Source organism: Octopus sinensis, linkage group LG28, assembly GCF_006345805.1.
Source record: "Octopus sinensis linkage group LG28, ASM634580v1, whole genome shotgun sequence".
NCBI classification, from domain to species: Eukaryota; Metazoa; Mollusca; class Cephalopoda; order Octopoda; family Octopodidae; genus Octopus; species Octopus sinensis.
The window spans coordinates 11,806,432-11,821,431 of record NC_043024.1 but is presented as its reverse complement, the minus strand read 5'-3'; the positions used below and the strand labels follow the sequence as shown (position 1 = coordinate 11,821,431).

General features: G+C 40.9%; 1 protein-coding gene across 1 annotated transcript in view; it reads right to left on the bottom strand.

Annotated features, from left to right (window-relative positions):
* The window catches only part of LOC115225738 (adhesion G protein-coupled receptor L2-like), a 69,193-nt gene that overhangs the window by 54,013 nt on the left and 180 nt on the right, over nucleotides 1–15,000 (bottom strand). The window contains exons 1-2 of the mRNA XM_029796680.2: nucleotides 14,944–15,000; nucleotides 3,721–3,934 (exon numbers count right to left, since the gene is read on the bottom strand). The exon at nucleotides 14,944–15,000 is cut by the window's right edge and continues 180 nt beyond it. Coding sequence (XP_029652540.1) covers nucleotides 3,721–3,914 — 194 coding nt within the window. The 5' untranslated portion in view covers nucleotides 3,915–3,934; nucleotides 14,944–15,000. The remainder of the gene's footprint in view (nucleotides 1–3,720; nucleotides 3,935–14,943) is intronic.

Sequence of the window (15,000 nt, the reverse complement as noted above, 5' to 3'; positions counted from 1 at the left end):
TATATATTATAGAGGTAGGAGTGGCTGTGTGGTAAGTAGCTTGCTGGTTCAGTCCTACTGCGTGGCACCTGGGCAAGTGTCTTCTGCTATAGCCCCGGGCTGACCAAAGCCTTGTGAGTAGATTTGGTAGATGGAAAATGAAAGAAGCCCGCCGTATATATATGTATATTTATATATATATATATTATAGGCGTAGGAGTGGCTGTGTGGTAAGTAGCTTGCTGGTTCAGTCCTACTGCGTGGCACCTTGGGCAAGTGTCTTCTACTATAGCCTCGGGCTGACCAAAGTCTTGTGAGTGGTTTGTGTAGACGGAAGCGTCGCAAATTCTGTTCAGGCTTCTTCAGCTGATTGACCGGTCCCATCTGGATTTCTCGAATGTGTCTACGTGGACATGGGCAAATAGCATCGGATCATCCAGATTGTAGCTTTTGTAGGCTAACTGAAGGAATAGAATAGCCTGTCCACAGTTCAAAGTAACTGGCTGCACAGACCACAAATCTGGAATATGAAGTCATAAGGGTCGATCTATTCGACTGAAATCCTTCATGGCCGCAGTCTAATGATTGAAAAAATAAAGGATAAAAGATAATCCCTGGGAATATAGAATAGATATTACGACTGCCATGAACATGTATTAAATATTTAATAAATTTTCTTCTATCCCATCTTTTGAAACGTTAAATGTTTGAGAAACTTATCCTTCCAGGACTAATCTTTGTCGCATTTTTGAGAAATGCTAAGAGTTGAACTCATTACTGAAAGTTAATAAAGTAATTATAAATTATGTGTTTTCAATTTTAAAGTTAAATACTTTTATAAAAGTAATTAATATGTTCGTGATATCTACATTATTTTATTCATGAAGGGCCCTAAAAACATATGTGCCATAAGCTGTTCTAATGAGATTATTTTATATTCTCCGATTATGTATTTAAAAAGTTTAGCAATTTAATCAGATCTCGTAATTATCTGTAGTTAATCTATCGTTTTAATTGTAAAATTAATACAATCACTCGGTAGTTATAAGCTATTCTGTTGTGGAGGCGCAATGGCCCAGTGGTTAGGGCAGCGGTCTCACGGTCATAGGATCGCGGTTTCGATTCCCAGACCGGGCGTTGTGAGTGTTTATTGAGCGAAAACACCTAAAGCTCCACGAGGCTCAGGCAGGGGATGGTGGTGATCCCCGCTGTACTCTTTCACCACAACTTTCTCTCACTCTTACTTCCTGTTTCTGTTGTACCTGTATTTCAAGGGGCCGGCCTTGTCACTCTCTGTGTCACGCTGAATATCCCCGAGAACTACGTTAAGGGTACACGTGTCTGTGGAGTGCTCAGCCACTTACACGTTAATTTCACGAGCAGGCTGTTCCGTTGATTCGGATCAACCGGAACCCTCGTCGTCGTAACCGACAGAGTGCTTCCATATTGAGCGAAAACACCTAAAGCTTCACGAGGCTCCGGCAGGGGGTGGTGGTGATCCCTGCTGTACTCTTTCATCACAACTTTCTCTCACTCTTACTTCCTGTTTCTGTTGTACCTGTATTTCAAAGGGCCGGCCTTGTCACTCTCTGTGTCACGCTGAATATCCCCGAGAACTACGTTAAGGGTACACGTGTCTGTGGAGTGCTCAGCCACTTGCACGTTAATTTCACGAGCAGGCTGTTCCGTTGATTCGGATCAACCGGAACCCTCGTCGTCGTAACCGACGGAGTGCTTCCAACATAAGCTATTCTGTGACTTTCTCACCGATACATTATTGAAGTAACCGTAAATAGTTTCCTCAAGTGTAGGGAAAATAAAATACTCCGATATATACCACACATTTTGCTGGCCCTAAAGTCTTCGTACTTTCTCTTCCGTAAAGATGCCATAAGCTTTAATGCAAGAGATCAATATCATCAACGTTCAGATATTTGTCTAATCTCATCTTTGTAATACTTTAAATTCTAGATTCAATAATAGTTAACATGGAATGGAAGCACTCCGTCGGTTACGACGACGAGGGTTCCGGTTGATCCGAATCAACGGAACAGCCTGCTCGTGAAATTAACGTGTAAGTGGCTGAGCACTCCACAGACACGTGTACCCTTAACACAGAGAGTGACAAGGCCGGCCCTTTGAAATACAGGTACAACAGAAACAGGAAGTAAGAGTGAGAGAAGGTTGTGGTGAAAGAGTACAGCAGGGATCACCACCATCCCCTGTCGGAGCCTCGTGGAGCTTTAGATGTTTTCGCCCAATAAACACTCACAACGCCCGGTCTGGGAATCGAAACCGCGATCCTATGACCGCGAGACCGCTGCCCTAACCACTGGGCCATTGCGCCTCCACAATAGTTAACATATTGGGTTGACAACTAAGTTCCCGCCGTTTTATTAAATTTTGGAATCTATTTTTTTTTTTCGAGAATTCTATTTTTGAATCACTTTGGAATCTATTTGGTTTTTGTTTTTTGTTTTTTCTAGTTAATTTTAGTTAATTTTTGTTTATTTCCAGATCATTAAAATGGAACATCAAGTTAAGAAAAACGAGCATTTTCGACACCTTCTTTTTGCTTTTAATCAAGGTTCTAAGGCCGCAAAAGCTGCTCGCGACATTTGTGTTGTGTATGGAGAGGGTGCCATAGCTGAAAGAACCGCTCGTGATTGGTATGCCAAGTTCGAAAATGGAAATTTTGACCTCAAAGACGCACCTCATTCTGGCCGTCCAGTTTAGTTCGATGAAGAGTGATTAAACTAACTTTTGCACGAAAATTCTTGTGAAACGACAAGGGAACTGGAAAAGAAAATGGAATGCTCCCACACTGCCATAGAGAAGCATCTTCACTCGATGGGAAAGGTTCAGAAGTATGGAGCACGGATTCCGCATGCTTTAAGTGACAACAACAAAAATCAACGAGCCGCAATCTCCGCTGGTTTGCTTGCTTGTTACCGCTCAACTCATGGACACAAGCAATGATTTCTTTACCGAATCGTCACTGGCGACGAAAAATGATGCCTGTACATCAATATGAAGCAGCGTAAGGAATGGCTTAGCCCCGGTAAACAAGCGACACCGTGCGTAAAACAAGATCTTCATCCGCGTAAAACGATGTTTTGCGTATGGTGGGACTAGGAAGGGATTATCCATTACGAATTGCTTGAACGGAACTATACGATCAACACAGAATTCTATGTTCAACAGATGGAACGACTCAACACGGCTATTCAAAAGTAAAGACCTAATCAACAGCACGGAGTTCTTCTGCTGCACAACAACGCCAGCCCTCATATCGCCAATATGACCAAGAAAGCCATTCAAACGCATGGCTGGGAAGTGTTGCCACACCCGCCGTACTCTCCTGATTTGGCACCAACGGATTCCCACCTCTTTCGATCTCTTTCAAATGCTATGTGCAGAGTTTCGTTCAATACTGATGCAAAATTTGAGAACTTGGTTGGATCAATTTTTCGAGTTGAAATCTGGTGATTTCTACTTAACGAGGTACTGAAAATCTTGTTGAACGTTGGGAAGAAGTTGTAAACAAGAATGGTGAATACATTATTGATTAATTAGTTATTTTTTTATTAAAACTTTTTAAAACAAAAAACAGCGGAACTTAGTTGCCAACCCAATATATTGAAAAGCGGTTTACTTGACCTCAGAGCGACTGAAAACATGGCCAATCAGCTTTTAAACCATTGTATGTAGAAAACATGAAAAAAATTGTTTAATACTTACAAATGCTCAAATACTTTCAAAATTGTTGATTTAGGGAGAGAAACGAATTGATTTTTTTGACAGTCTGCAGTTTTCTTAACCGTGTTACACCTACATTTGGAGCAGATGTCTGAATAAGCACCAATCTCAAAGAGTACTCCTATGCATAGTACCAAAGCAATGGTCAATTTCAAATGCATTGATTGACGCAACATATTTTCTGACGTAGATTAATCTGTAAAACGAGAAAATAAGAAAGATATCAGAAACTCCAATGCTATTTCTTTCCCACTGCAGATTCTTTGAAGGACAAAGGTTGCTCTTGTTCTATGCAATTAATTCTTTGAATTCGGTTACTTTCAATTAAATATCGGTTTCAAAGTTGGCCCAAGGCCAGGAATTTCGGAGAACGGGGTAAGTCGATTACATCGACCCCAGTGATCTACTGATTCTTATTTTATTGACCCCAGAAGGGATGAAAGGCAAAGTTACCATCTCCAGAATTTGAACTCAGAACGCGAAGACGGACGAAATATTTATTTCTTCACTACCCACAAGGGCGATATGACCTCGGTGGAATTTGAACACAGAGAGGACAAACAAGGACAGACAGACGGATTAAGTCGATTATATCGACCCCAGTGCGTAACTGGTCCTTAATTTATCGACCCCGAAAGGATGAAAGGCAAAGTCGACCTCGGTGGAATTTGAACTCAGAACATAGCGGCAGACGAAATACTTATTTCTTTACTACCCACAAGGGGCTAAACACAGAGAGGGGACAAACAAGGACAGACAAAGGGATTAAGTCGATTATATCGGCCCCAGTGCGTAACTGCTACTTAATTTATCGACCCCGAAAGGATGAAAGGCAAAGTCTACCTCGGTGAAATTTGAACTCAGAACGTAACGGCAGACGAAATACCGCTAAGCATTTCGCCCGGCGCGCTAACGATTCTGCCAGACGGACGAAATGCCGCCAAGCATTTTGGTCCGGCATGCTAACAATTCTATCAACTCGCCACTTTACTTTCAATTGGTAAACAAGCTACTTACCACGCAGCCACTCCTGCGCCTATAAATATATATATATATATATATATATATATGTATGTGTGTGTTTATGTTTGTGTGTTTACGTCCCCGTAACTTAGCGTTTCGGCAAAAGTGACCGATAGAATAAGTACTGGGCTTACAAAGAATAAGTCTTGGGGTCGATTTGCTCGACTAAAGACGGTGCTCCAGCATGGCCGCAGTCAAATGACTGAAACAAGTAAAAGAGTTACCATATTTTCACAAAAGATAACACACATACATAAACCATCCGCGTTCACAACGCTTACGTAGGTACACATGCACAGAAACATGTATGTTCTTACTCATACAATCACACATACACGCACACACATACATATATATATATATACTAGCAGTATCGCCCGGCGTTGCTCGGGTTTGTAAGGGAAATAACTATATAAGCATTTTTAGAGAGTTACTTCCCTTATAGATGCCAATTGTCCAGGACGAGAAGGGCTTGCAGAGGTAGTTTATTTTCCTGGAGATATTTCTTAACGTCACGACCAAAAACCAAATTCACCCACTCCACAAAGAACCGCCAGGTGACCTACGCCCTCGGGTTTGTCCTCCGCATAGCCTGCAGCATTTCTTTCAGAATCTTATGTGACTTAAAGGGCTCTGGTGTTTCCGAATGATAAACGAGCAGCGGCTTAATCTTGCAGTGGATGCTTGCATTGGCGCATAATGCGAGGGTTAGCCTATCCTTCATGGGTTGGGGGGTCTGGCATCCTTTGCCGTTATATGTCTTCTTCCAAAAAAAGTTCTGTCTCATCACAGTTGAAGACTTGCTGGGAGATGTATCCTTCCTTCGGCTGCAATAACTCCGGCAAAAGCTTTGAGATAATCCTCAGCTGCTTCACTCCTGCTCCAGAGCGTCGGCTGCGGGGTCATTCCGAAAAGCTCTACCTGCGACGATTTCATCTCAATCGAAGGAGAGGAGCTTTCTCCGTCCGGGTTGCGGATCCGTGGAACAAGCTGCCAGACGAGATGGTGAAGATGCCGACGACCGCTTTGTTCAAAGCCTCCCTTGACCTCAAGTGGCCTGAACTCTTTACATGAACACCACCCTGTACTTAACTCCATGTCCCCCTACATGACCTTGCTATTTGCTTTTGAGCCAAATTAACTAACTAACTAACTAACATATCCGCGCACGCTGCCTCACCATACCTGTCAAAGGAATGAATGCCGGTCCTCTTTTTAAAGTTCTTGAATCAGCCCCGACTGGCCTTAATCGATTCGCTTAATACCTCGTCCGTGAAAGTGCCCGGGGTATACTGCAGCAAATCAGCGTAAATAGCTCGTACCTTCTCGCAGATTATAGCGTCGGTCAAGGTATCTCTCGCAAGCAGCTTCTCCATGTTTTCATGCACAGACGTCCGCGTATCGCCCGGCGTTGCTCGGGTTTGTAAGGGAAATAACTATATAAACATTTTTAGAGAGTTACTTCCCTTATATAACCCGAGCAAAAATCATTAAAAATACGGAAAAATTATGGTAAATTGTTTTTTAAATCGTAGACTCATCGTAGACGCGCGCTAATACCCAGAAGGGCTCGATATGAATCACGACTATAAGATACCCGGTTTTGGTTACACTGCACCGCAAAATGTGGGGGTAGTTAGGAATCTAAATCGGAGTAGACAGACACACACACACACAACTTCAGTTTTATATATAAAGATTTTAACGCCTTTGGCTGGCATTATAGATTTTATCGACTCCTTCTGATTCAGTATGGTGCAGATCGTAGAAGCCCTACGCTCATACTGCTTCGCCATGTCGACTACACACATACGTCGGTCATGTTTTTCGATAATTTCTTTCTTTAATTCAAAGCACATCATTCGCTTCTTCTTCTTCTTCTTCTCATCTCTGTCCTTCGCACTCACTTTCTTCGAAACATTGGTTAGAAAAACGAAGTTGTGCAAAATAACACAATTGCAAGCACAGCATAGATGCTACTGTAGCCTGCAACGACTAAGTAAGCATCTTACCACCCGTCTGGCTAACGATCTTCGCACTTGCCAACGCGCCTGTCTGTCTGCTATCGAGTGAGACACTGGATGCTGGGAAGATGTTACAGCGTTCAATGTGGCATTGTGGAGGCGCAATGGCCCAGTGGTTAGGATCGCAGTTTCGATTCCCAGACTGGGTGTTGTGAGTTTTTATTGAGCGAAAACACCTAAAGCACCACGAGGCTCCGACAGGGATAGCCTTGTCACTCTCTGTGTCACGCTGAATATCCCCGAGAACTACGTTAAGGGTACACGTGTCTATGGAGTGCTCAGCCACTTACACGTTAATTTCACGAGCAGGCTGTTCCGTTGATCGGATCAACCGGAACCCTCGTTGTCGTAACCGACGGAGTGCTTCCATATTGAGCGAAAACACCTAAAGCTCCACGAGGCTCCGGCAGGGGATGGTGGTGACCCCTGCTGTACTCTTTCACCACAACTTTCTCTCACTCTTACTTCCTGTTTCTGTTGTACCTGTATTTCAAAGGGCCGGCCTTGTCACTCTCTGTGTCACACTGAATATCCCCGAGAACTACGTTAAGGGTACACGTGTCTGTGGAGTGCTCAGCCACTTGCACGTTAATTTCACGAGCAGGCTGTTCCGTTGATCGGATCAACCGGAACCCTCGTTGTCGTCACCGACGGAGTGCTTCCATATTGAGCGAAAACACCTAAAGCTCCACGAGGCTCCGGCAGGGGATAGTGGTGACCCCTGCTGTACTCTTTCACCACAACTTTCTCTCACTCTTACTTCCTGTTTCTGTTGTGCCTGTATTTCAAAGGGGCCGGCCTTGTCACTCTCTGGTTCACACTGAATATCCCCGAGAACTACATTAAGGGTACACGTGTCTGTGGAGTGCTCAGCCACTTACACGTTAATTTCACGAGCAGGCTGTTCCGTTGATCGGATCAACCGGAACCCTCGTCGTCGTAACCGACGGAGTGCTTCCATCCAAAGCTGGCCCGTAACCCGAATTTTAGCTCGCAACTCATAGCAAATAACCAACCGAGAGGCGGCTCGTATCTCGAGAAAACTCGTTAGTTGGGACACTCGTAAGTCAAGGTACCACTATATCTTGGAAGTACAATAAACTTTAAGAGTACTATTGATGATGGAATCAATGTTAGAATGTCTAAAGCTATAAGTGCTTTTGGAAAACTTTCCCATCGTTTCTGGGATAAATACGGTGTGAGTCTGACAACTAAAATAAGTGTATACAGGCGTAGGGGTGGGTGTGTGGTAAGTAGCTTGCTTACCGACCACATGGTTCCGGGTTCAGTCCCACTGCGTGGCACCTTGGGCAAGTGTATTCTACTATAGCCTCGGGCCGACCAGAGCCTTGTGAGTGGGTTTGGTAGACGGAAACTGAAAGAAGCCTGTCGTATATATGTATGTATATATATATATATATATATATATATATATATATATATATATATATATTATATATATATATATATATATATAATATATATATACATATATATATATATACGTATATATATATATATGTATGTATATATATATATATATAAATATATATATATATATATATATATATATATATATATATATATATTATATATATATATATAATATATATATATATATATATATATGCGTGTATGTTTCTGTGTCTGTGTTTGTCCCCCTAGCATTGCTTGACAACCGATACTGGTGTGTTTACGTCGCCGTAACTTAGCGGTTCGGCAAAAGAGACCGATAGAATAAGTACTGGGCTTACAAAGAATAAGTCCCGGGGTCGAGTTGCTCGACTAAAGGCGGTGCTCCAGCATGGCCGCAGTCAAATGACTGAAACAAGTAAAAGAGTAAAAGAGTAAGAGTATTTTGGGTATAAGGTTTCGCAAAAGCCTGTTCTCCCTATTACAGATATATAAAGTAACTTGAAGCTTTTCACATGCGCTGTCTGTGCAATGACTGCAACACAAAATGGTTAGATAAGATACCAAATGTCTGACAATTGGTACTTTATCTAAGAAAAATGTGGTATCTCAAATATCAAAAGTATGCTGCTGAGAATTCGGTGCAGATGGCCAGGACATGTAATTCGAATAAGAAATGATTGCAATGCGAAAATTCTTTTGTATGAAATTTTTCTGTTTGGTTTGTACTTTTTGAAATTCTAAAATGAAGCGAAAATGTTCAAATTTAGAATATTGATGTAATTTTTCATACATCGAACCCGAAAAGATGAAAGGCAAAGTCGATCTCGGCAGACGAAATACCTATTTCTTTACTACCCACAAGGGGCTAAACATAGAGGGGACAAACAAGGACAGACAAACGGATTAAGTCGATTACATCGACCCTAGTGCGTAACTGGTACTTAATTTATCGACCACGAAAGGATGAAAGGCAAAGTCGACCTCGGCAGACGAAATACCTATTCCTTTATTACCCACAAGGGGCTAAACATAGAGGGGACAAACAAGGACAGACAAAGAGATTAAGTCGATTACATCGACCCCAGTGCGTAACTGGTACTTAATTTATCGACCCCGAAAGGATGAAAGGCAAAGTCGACCTCGGCAGACGAAATACCTATTTCTTTATTACCCACAAGGGGCTAAACACAGAAGGGACAAACAAGGACAGACAAACGGATTAAGTCGATTACATCGACCCCAGTGCGTAACTGGTACTAAATTTATCGACCCCGAAAGGATGAAAGGCAAAGTCGATCTCGGCAGACGAAATACCTATTTCTTTATTACACACAAGGGGCTACACAGAGAGGGGACAAACAAGGACAGACAAACGGATTAAGTCGATTACATCGACCCAAGTGCGTAACTGGTACTTAATTTATCGACCCCGAAAGGATGAAAGGCAAAGTCGATCTCGGCAGAAGAAATATCTATTTCTTTATTACCCACAAGGGGCTAAACATAGAGGGGACAAACAAGGACAGAAAAGGGATTAAGTCGATTACATCGACCCAGTGCGTAACTGGTACTTAATTTATCGACCCCGAAGATGATGAAAGGCAAAGTCGACCTCGGCAGACGAAATACCTATTTCTTTATTACCCACAAGGGGCTAAACACAGAAGGGACAAACAAGGACAGACAAACGGATTAAGTCGATTACATCGACCCCAGTGCGTAACTGGTACTAAATTTATCGACCCCCGAAAGGATGAAAGGCAAAGTCGACCTCGGCAGACGAAATACCTATTTCTTTATTACCCACAAGGGGCTAAACATAGAGGGGACAAACAAGGACAGACAAACGGATTAAGTCGATTACATCGACCCAGTGCGTAACTAGTACTAAATTTATCGACCCTGAAAAGATGAAAGGCAAAGTCGATCTCGGCAGACGAAATACCTATTTCTTTATTACACACAAGGGGCTACACAGAGAGGGGACAAACAAGGACAGACAAACGGATTAAGTCGATTACATCGACCCCAGTGCGTAACTGGTACTAAATTTATCGACCCCGAAAAGATGAAAGGCAAAGTCAATCTCGGCAGACGAAATACCTATTTCTTTATTACCCACAAGGGGCTACACAGAGAGGGGACAAACAAGGACAGACGAACGGATTAAGTCGATTACATCGACCCCAGTGCGTAAGTGGTACTTAATTTATCGACCCCGAAAGGATGAAAGGCAAAGTCGATCTCGGCAGATAAAATATCTATTTCTTTATTACCCACAAGGGGCTAAACATATAGGGGACAAACAAGGACAGACAAAGGGATTAAGTCGATTACATCGACCCCAGTGCGTAACTGGTACTAAATTTATCGACCCCGAAAAGATGAAAGGCAAAGTCGACCTCGGCGGAATTTGAACTCACAACGTAACGACAGACGAAATACGGCTACGCATTTCACCCGGCGTGTTAACGTTTCTGCCAGCTCGCCGTCTTTTCCAAAATTCGGGTTACGGGCCAGCTCCAGATACCCCACCGCTAGATGGCGTAGCGAACGCCACAGACGAAATACCGCAAAACATTTCGCCCGGCGTGCTAACGATTCTGACAGCTCGCCGCCTTAAAATAATAGCAATATATTATGATGACAAAAGTTATAAGATGTTTTATAGTTTTAGTAAGTTTCAATGAGTCCTGTGAAACGCTGAAAGAGGCAATATAAAAAGGAAACCCCTATCTGGAACCCCTATCTTGCCCAGGATATTAATCGTCTGGAAGCCGTTCAGCGACGTGCAACCAAAAGAATACCCTCCATCAGGCATTTGCCATATTCTGAACGCCTTATTTCCCTGGGTCTGGAAGCACTCCGTCGGTTACGACGACGAGGGTTCCGGTTGATCCGAATCAACGGAACAGCCTGCTCGTGAAATTAACGTGTAAGTGGCTGAGCACTCCACAGACACGTGTACCCTTAACGTAGTTCTCGGGGATATTCAGCGTGACACAGAGAGTGACAAGGCCGGCCCTTTGAAATACAGGTACAACAGAAACAGGAAGTAAGAGTGAGAGAAAGTTGTGGTGAAAGAGTACAGCAGGGATCACCACCATCCCCTGCCGGAGCATCGTGGAGCTTTAGGTGTTTTCGCTCAATAAACACTCACAACGCCCGGTCTGGGAATCGAAACCGCGAGTCCGCTGCCCTAACCACTGGGCCATTGCGCCTCCACACTTCCCTGGGTATGGACACGTTGAAACTCCGACGTCTGGCAGCTGACTTGGCAGACACCCATAAAATTATCAACCATCTTACAAACAATAACTCTGAGCACCTTTTCAAACTCCACCTGTCTAACACCCGTGGACATGTTTACAAAGTCAGAAAACAGCACAGCTCCCATGACTTTCGGAAACATTTTTTTCACGTTGAGAGTTTCTGAAGCATGGAACAAACTGCCGGCATCAGTTGTTAGTTGTCGGATCACTGCATCCTTCAAAACTTCCATGCTTCCTGAGATTCGCCAACACTACACCTGATTTTCTCCCCTCCATACACACGCTGAAGCATGGAACAGACTGCCGGCATCAGTTGTTAGTTGTCGGAGCACTGCATCCTTCAAAACTTCCATGCTTCCTGAGATTCACCAACACTACACCTGATCTTTCTCCCCTCCATACACACGCTGAAGCATGGAACAAACTGCCGGCATCAGTTGTTAGTTGTCGGAGCACTGCATCCTTCAAAACTTCCATGCTTCCTGAGATTCACCAATACTACACCTGATCGTTCTCCCCTCCATACACACGCAAGCATGTATCTGACTCATACACTGTTCGCTTCCCAGACATTTGTACATTACTGCATATGCTTTATATGCACTTTTTGACAAGTTGTGGTGCACCTGAGCACTGTATACAATAATTTCATTATTTATATTATTTTAAAAATCCTCAGTGACTTTACTTTTTGCGAAAAATTACCAAAAAATATATTTGTATATATATATATATACATATAGGAAAAAAGCAACAGAATGGATTAAAATCTCGGTACGATCGTTTCGTACGAGGACATCTTTAATAAGCTACAAAATAAGCTTATTAAAGATTATTTAATAAGCTTATTAAAGATGTCCTCGTACGAAACGATCGTACCGAGATTTTAATCCATTCTTGTTGCTTTTTTCCTATTTGTAATCACCCCACTTGTCGTATGGTTAACACCATATAGATTTCCGGTGCATCCTAGTTAAGGACCATATTCATGTGAATTCTTTAGAATTCACTAGAATCTCAATTACTTAACCGTATATATATACATAAATATACATAGACTAAACCAAATACTAGAGCATTCATGTAGACATGTATATGCTAAGCTACCTTACACAAAGCTTAATATTAAACAACAGATGTAAATGTATACCAATGTACATATACATATTTATATACATACAAACATATACAAGTATATATGGAGTATACATATATATACACATGTATATATAACCCCACAGGTAATTATACATCACAGTTTAAATATGTAAAAACATAATACCAATAGAAGTATAAGCCAGACTACATGCACATACATACATATATGTACACACACATACACACCTATATATATATATATATATATATATATAATATATATATATAAATTTTTTTCATTAATAAATAAATAAATAAATTAATATAAATATTAAAAAATTAAAAGTTTAAAAATATATAAATTTAAAATTAAAAAAATATTAAAAATATAAAAATTTATAAATATAAACTAAAAATTTTAAATTCAAAATAATTTAATTTTAAATTTTATGTTTTATATATTTTGTATATTATATTAATTATTTATTTTTATGTTTTGCTTTATGTTTTCCACTGTTTGATTTGCCTAATAGTGGTTTTCTCTTTAATTTAATATATATATATATATGTTGTGTGGTAAGTAGCTTGCTAACCAACCACATGGTTCCGGGTTCAGTCCCACTGCGTGGCATCTTGGGCAAGTGTCTTCTGCTATAGCCCCGGGCCGACCAATGCCTTGTGAGTGGATTTGGTAGACGGAAACTGAAAGAAGCCTGTCGTATATATGTATATGTATATATATGTATGTGGGTGTTTGTGTGTCTGTGTTTGTTCCCCTAGCATTGCTTGACAACCGATGCTGGTGTGTTTACGTCCCCGTCACTTAGCGGTTCAGCAAACGAGACCGATGGAATAAGTACTGGGCTTACAAAGAATAAGTCCTGGGGTCGATCTGCTCGACTAAAGGCGGTGCTCCAGCATGGCCGCAGTCAAATGATTGAAACAAGTAAAAGAGTAAAAGAGTAAAAAGAGTATACATACATACATACATACATACATACATACATACATACATACATACATACATACAAACCTATACAATCATCACATACACAAATGTGTGCTGATATGTATCCATAAGATCTAACATACATGAAAAACAAACATAAAATAATAATTGAAAACTACCACATACATGTACACAAATATACATACATAAATATATAGAGTATGGTAGAAGAAGGCTTCTTCTTCCTTCCGTAGGAGATAAAATTCAAATCGGACCATGTTAACATCAAAAATTATTTACATCAAAAAGGTGCTTTTTTTCTATGAAAACCCCTATTTTTTACGATTCTTTGACTGCTGTGTCACCATTTTTCGGTGTATTTCAACCAGAAAATGTTCACTTAAAGAGAATAACAAGCTACATAATGCAAAATTTTTAACTTTCAAAAATTCCAATTCTAAAGGGTCGAAACAAACCCGGGCAACGCCGGGCGATACTGCTAGTCTATATATATAAAGCTGAAGTTGTCTGCGTGTGGCAGGTTTGGTAGCCTTCAACTAACACTATCTCCTCCGAGACCCTGCGGCGCAAGGTGACCAAAATTGAGAGTATGATAGAAGAAGGCTTGCTCTTCATTATGTTGCAGAAAAAAATTCAAATCGGACCATGATAACACCAAAAATTATTTACATCAAAAAGGTGCTTTTTTTCTATGAAAACCCCTATTTTTTACGATTCTTTGACTGCTGTGTCACCATTTTTCGGTGTATTTCAACCAGAAAAATGTTCACTAACTTAAAGAGAATAACAAGCTACATAATGCAAAATTTTTAACTTTCAAAAATTCCAATTCTAAAGGGTCGAAAAAACCGGGCAACGCCGGGCGATACTGCTAGTCTATATATATAAAGCTGAAGTTGTCTGCGTGTGGCAGGTTTGGTAGCCTTCAACTAACACTATCTCCTCCGAGACCCTGCGGCGCAAGTTGACAAAATTGAGAGTATGATAGAAGAAGGCTTGCTCTTCATTATGTTGCAGAAAAAAATTCAAATCGGACCATGATAACACCAAAAATTATTTACATCAAAAAGGTGCTTTTTTTCTATGAAAACCCCTATTTTTTACGACTTTTTTGACTGCTGTGTCGCCATTTTTCGGTGTATTTCAACCAGAAAAATGTTCACTTGAAGAGAATAACAAGCTACATAATGCAAAATTTTTACTTTTCAAAAATTCCAATTCTAAAGGGTTGAAAAGAAAACAAGCCCGAGCAATGCTGGGCTATACTGCTAGTAATAATAAAAATAAACATAAGAAATAATCCTCAGAAACTTGAAAAAATGAAATAAATAACATCAGGAACAATATTATTAATAAAAAATCACAATGATACAAAATAAATAATTAAGGATCACACCGATACCTTTACAACTTCGTATCTTATTGTCTTCAAGCCAAACGTTATCAAAAAGCAAAGAGA